The sequence below is a fragment of the Cryptomeria japonica genome, chromosome 5, assembly GCF_030272615.1.
Source record: "Cryptomeria japonica chromosome 5, Sugi_1.0, whole genome shotgun sequence".
Classification (NCBI taxonomy): Eukaryota; Viridiplantae; Streptophyta; class Pinopsida; order Cupressales; family Cupressaceae; genus Cryptomeria; species Cryptomeria japonica.
Window position 1 is genome coordinate 389,023,371 of NC_081409.1, and position 4,684 is coordinate 389,028,054.

The 4,684-nt window shown below is 35.1% G+C and overlaps 1 protein-coding gene across 1 annotated transcript; it reads left to right on the forward strand.

Annotated features, from left to right (window-relative positions):
- Positions 1–677: 677 nt before the first annotated feature.
- On the forward strand, positions 678–3,175 carry LOC131066158 (UDP-glycosyltransferase 86A1). Its single transcript, XM_059221474.1, has 2 exons — positions 678–1,303; positions 2,083–3,175. The coding sequence occupies exons 1-2, from the start codon at positions 814–816 to the stop codon at positions 3,006–3,008; spliced, it is 1,416 nt and encodes a 471-aa protein (XP_059077457.1). The 5' UTR covers positions 678–813; the 3' UTR covers positions 3,009–3,175.
- The last annotated feature ends 1,509 nt before the right edge of the window (positions 3,176–4,684 follow it).

A 4,684-nucleotide genomic window follows, 5' to 3' on the forward strand; every position in this document is an offset into this window, starting at 1 on the left:
CTAGTAGATTTTTTGGTATAATTTGTTATTGTTTACTTTAATGAAATGGATTCCTTTGATTTAAAAACCAATAAATCATGTGATGCTATATCAACACACCAACAAGACATGACATAGTGCACAACTATCAGACTCACTTATTTTTCAAGCCTTTTTAGACTCCTTGGCAAAAATCATGTTTATGTGGCATCACATTGATGATGTGATCTCAGAGCCTTAATTGTAAGCAGAAGACTTACCAAATAAACTGCTTAAAAAAACTAAAAGAAATTTCCACATATGATTTTGAAATTGAAAAATGCAAAGTTAGGATGCTATAACAATTACTGGTGCTCGCTGGAGCTTTAAATTTAATTCAGTGGGAGGAACTCTCTACCAGTTTTGTTGTCCGAGACTTTTTTGTCACCTGCCTGCTCGTTCTTGTTGCTCTGTTGCATGGTGTCCGGTCATTTTCACCTTTTTTTTTCTTCTCAAGGTATGGGTCTAATACGCGCTCCAGTCTGGCAAAGGTATCACTGACTGACAAAGGTATCACTTACAACCGGTGTCACCAATCTACAGCGATCAGTCAAATCATGGATGCCACGGACGAGGCCAAGAACAGCGGGTTGAAAGGGCTGTTCCATCGTACTACTCAAAATTCTCTAATCCACAACTTCCATCTTCAAATCGAGCTTAGCAACACAAGTTCGCTCACTTTTTCTTCTATGATGATTACAAGGGCTAAATTACCTATAACAGTAAACACCAATTCTTGGCTATTTCTACATATAAATGTAGAAATGTAGAGTAGATTGGATTCACAGCACCAAGATGTCTCGGCTTGTCCATGCTCTAGTCATTCCATATCCCTTAGAGTCCCATTGTTCCGCCATGGCTGATCTCTGCATCAAGCTGGCTTCTAGGGGAATCACCATCACCTTTGTCTACACAGAGGGCTTATGTCGCTGTAAAGCATATATTACAGATATTGCTCAAAAGACTGGCCTTGACATTCGTTCACAGGAGGTCTCAGATGGGTTGCCATCTGATTTTGATAGATCTTTGTATAATGAGAGTTTTTTACAGTGTGTGCTCAACTCTATGATTGAACCAGTAGAGGAAGTAATCCTTAGTGTGAATAGAGAGGATCATCCAATCTCTTGCATTGTAGCTGATTCTTTTCTTCCTTGGGCTCTTCTTATTGCAAAGAAGCTCAGCGTTCCTCTTGTTACTTTGTGGACACAGTCTACTGTTCTATATTCCATTTATTATCATTCTGATATGCTCATCAACAATGGCCATTTTCCTTCTAAAGGACGAGGTATGATTTAGAAATAGGACTATTTTTAAACAGTATCAATAGCTCAATTATTGGTTACTTTTTATCTATAAAAGTATAGATGAACTGAAAATTTGGTTGCCCAGAAATAGTATTAATGCATTGCCATATGTGATTAGGATCTTAAAAAAAATAGATGACAGCACAAGGTCTATTTTGGGAGCTAATGTTTCAGAAATAACATTTTATTTTTTTATTTAGATTAAAAAGATAATCAACTGTGTATGTTTTTTATCATATATCATATTAAGTGATGCCCCATCACAAAGAAGATAACGATCATTGAATACGATCCAAAATACACAATTGATTCCAAAATTAAAACAAATTATATTAAGATTTGTAGCTTACTCTAATCCTCAGAAATTTATGAAATGGGTATAACCTGCAGGTCTGAAACAGAAATATGAATAAGCTTACAATTTCTCTATACATTTGCGCTGAATGCAGAATACAGAGTGCAGTTTAGGACAGAAATATATGACTCATACACTTTTGAGACAATAATGCTTCCAAAACATACAAATCACGTCTTTCGCTTGCATTTATCTTCTCAGTTTTCATATACTGGGTATATAGTTTCTTATTGACTTTTGCCATATATACTTTTGTATGGATTATAAACCTTAAGATAATGTGTGGGATCTGCACAGTTCCCAGCTTGCTTGGATTCATTTTCTATTTTTATTTCAGATAACAGTGGTGCAGTGTACTTGTGTGCATATTTTCTAACTGTGGTATATGTGTTTTTTCGTTTCTAGGAACAAATGACTGCATAGATTACATTCCAGGAGTCCCTACAATGAAGCAGAGGGACCTTCCATCCTTTCTCCAGGCAACACAGATGTCAGACTTTATGCTGCACGCAATATTTCTGTCATTGCAGAGTGTCCGTGAAGCAGATTGGGTTCTTGCAAATTCTGTCTATGAACTTGAAACAGAACCCATACAGTATTCATTGCATTCTGCTACACCACTTTGTTCAGTAGGTCCCCTCTTACCGTCTGGCTATTTTAACAACCACCCACCATTAGAATTTGATTTTTCAATGTGGTTGGATTCAAAGCCAGCAAACTCAGTTATCTACATTTCATTTGGTGCTTCTGCTCGAGTTTCAAAAGCCCAAATTGAAGAAATCGCCATTGGTTTACTGCAAAGCAAAATCAGTTTCATTTGGATGCTTCCTCCACAAACAATGTGCAGTAATGGCAGCTTGATAGAGATTCTACCTCATGGGTATCTAGAAAAGATTGAAGATAATGGCATTGGTCTTGTTATTCCTAAATGGTCTGATCATCTGCATTACACTGTGTTATCACATCATTCCATTGGAGGATTTGTTAGTCACTGTGATTGGAATTCAGTTTTACAGAGCCTGTGCATGGGTGTTCCATTGTTGGGATTTCCTCTTTATGCAGATCAGTACACAAACTGTAAACTTGTATCAGATGAGATGGATATAGCTTTGAAGGTAGAACATGGAGGGGTTAATGGAGCATTAGTTGAGAGAATGGAGATAGCCAAAAAGGTGAAAGCATTGATACGTGGTAAAGAAGGGAGAAAAGCTAGGAAGAAGATAAAGAGACTCAAACGTGTTGCTAGAAAGGCAGCTATTCAAGGAGGCTCCTCTGATAAAAATTTTGACAATTTTGTGGAGGAATTGATTTGTAAGGTAATGCATGGTTAACGTCATTCTAAGCATTTGTCCTAGACTGCAAAAAGTGATAGGTTAATTATTGTGTAGAACATTATTACCTGTTTGTAATATGTTATATGCGGATCGAGAAATAGTGAATAAGCTGGTAAAATGCATTAATTAACTTTCAGAAGGATTTTTTTTCATAACCGTCATATCGGAAAGTTTTACAACTATGGATATACAGTTCAGAAAGATATTTAGTATGATAATTATCAAACACAAATTCGCTTTCTAGACTGGCAAAGTTAACTTTCAAAATAAAAAGGTAATGGATGTTGTTGGGTTTTTGATAGGGTCTAAACTTTATTATATTATAATAGAACAAAGAAACAAAACATCAAAGTTCCATGAACATGAAACTATCAATCAAGGAGACAAAACAAACAAGAAGAGTCTCAACAACACACAAGATACAAGAAAGTCTGAAACAATCAAAGGATAATGTAAAAGCAACAAATAACAAAACAAAGCCATGAGGTGCCTTGTAGAGAAAAACAGTCTTTCAGATTTGAGGTAACCTTCAATACATTTCTTAAAAAATAACCTTATCTTCTTCTATAGAGTAGTCCTAGTATTCACAATCTTTCTCTATCTATCTTTGAAGCTCTATTTTTGCTTGATGTTTGTTATCAGAATAGTAAGTTTCAAAGAAAACATAAGGAAGATGTGATGATTGGAGATATAAATTGTAACTTATATATGTCGATATATGAGCTCCTTGCTGTAATAAGTCTAGATTTGATTGACTCCATGAATATCATTATTCCAATGATACTTTGCTAAATCCTTCAAATGCTTTCATACAATTGTCATCAAATGATTCTAAATCATATAAATAGTATACTATATTCCTTTAATAAAATCCCATCTTTAATGTTTATGAGAAGAGGCATGTGCTCTATCTAGTAGATCCATTTATCCAAATTAAGCACCACATTAACAATGAGATTTGTAATCTTATTTACTTCCTTTAACACATGAGATACTTCAGCCTCTTCAAAAATTTTAAGAAGTTCAATGGAATCAAGGATCAAATTCCTAGTATTATAATGAGGTCTAGATTTTTATTAATAGTGTCAACAATTCTCAAAGAGTCTCCATCTACAATGAGTCTATTAATCTTAAGATCTCTAGCTAGCTTAATACCCCAACAAGCAATAGCAACTTACACCCCCTAATTAGATAGGATACCTACATCTCCAACATAAGTTAGCACAAATGACCACTATCATGTCAAATAATACCTCCTTCACCAATGGGGCTAAAGTTTCCTTTTGAAAACCCACCAATATCAAGTTTGACCAAATTACAATTTGGTCTTCTCTAATAGGTGGATTTCATTTCCTTCGATTAACATTGTTGATATTATCTATATATATTTTTGTCCCCAATTAGTAGTTATTTCCTCTCCACTACTATGGGAGGTGCTGATGAGGGATACTAAAAACATTTCTTGAACCCTTAAAGTCCAACCATAAGCTAAGGATTCAAGTTTCAACTCAACATCGCGCAAGAATACAAATGCAAACAAAATACCAAGCAAAGCAAAACATATGCATTCAAAAGAAATCTCTCCATTGCCCTCCTATCTACCAAGATCTTGCATTCAACATTTTGACGTTCTCATATTTTTAGCATTGTTGCACAAGAAGCTATGGGGAGTG

What these genes read in the sequence shown, in the direction of transcription:
- LOC131066158 (XM_059221474.1), top strand. Translation starts at nt 814, where the DNA reads ATGTCTCGGCTTGTCCATGCTCTAGTCATTCCATATCCCTTAGAGTCC. An exon ending in TTTTCCTTCTAAAGGACGAG is followed by an intron (nt 1,304 to 2,082) that starts GTATGATTTAGA and finishes TTTCGTTTCTAG; the next exon opens with GAACAAATGACTGCATAGAT.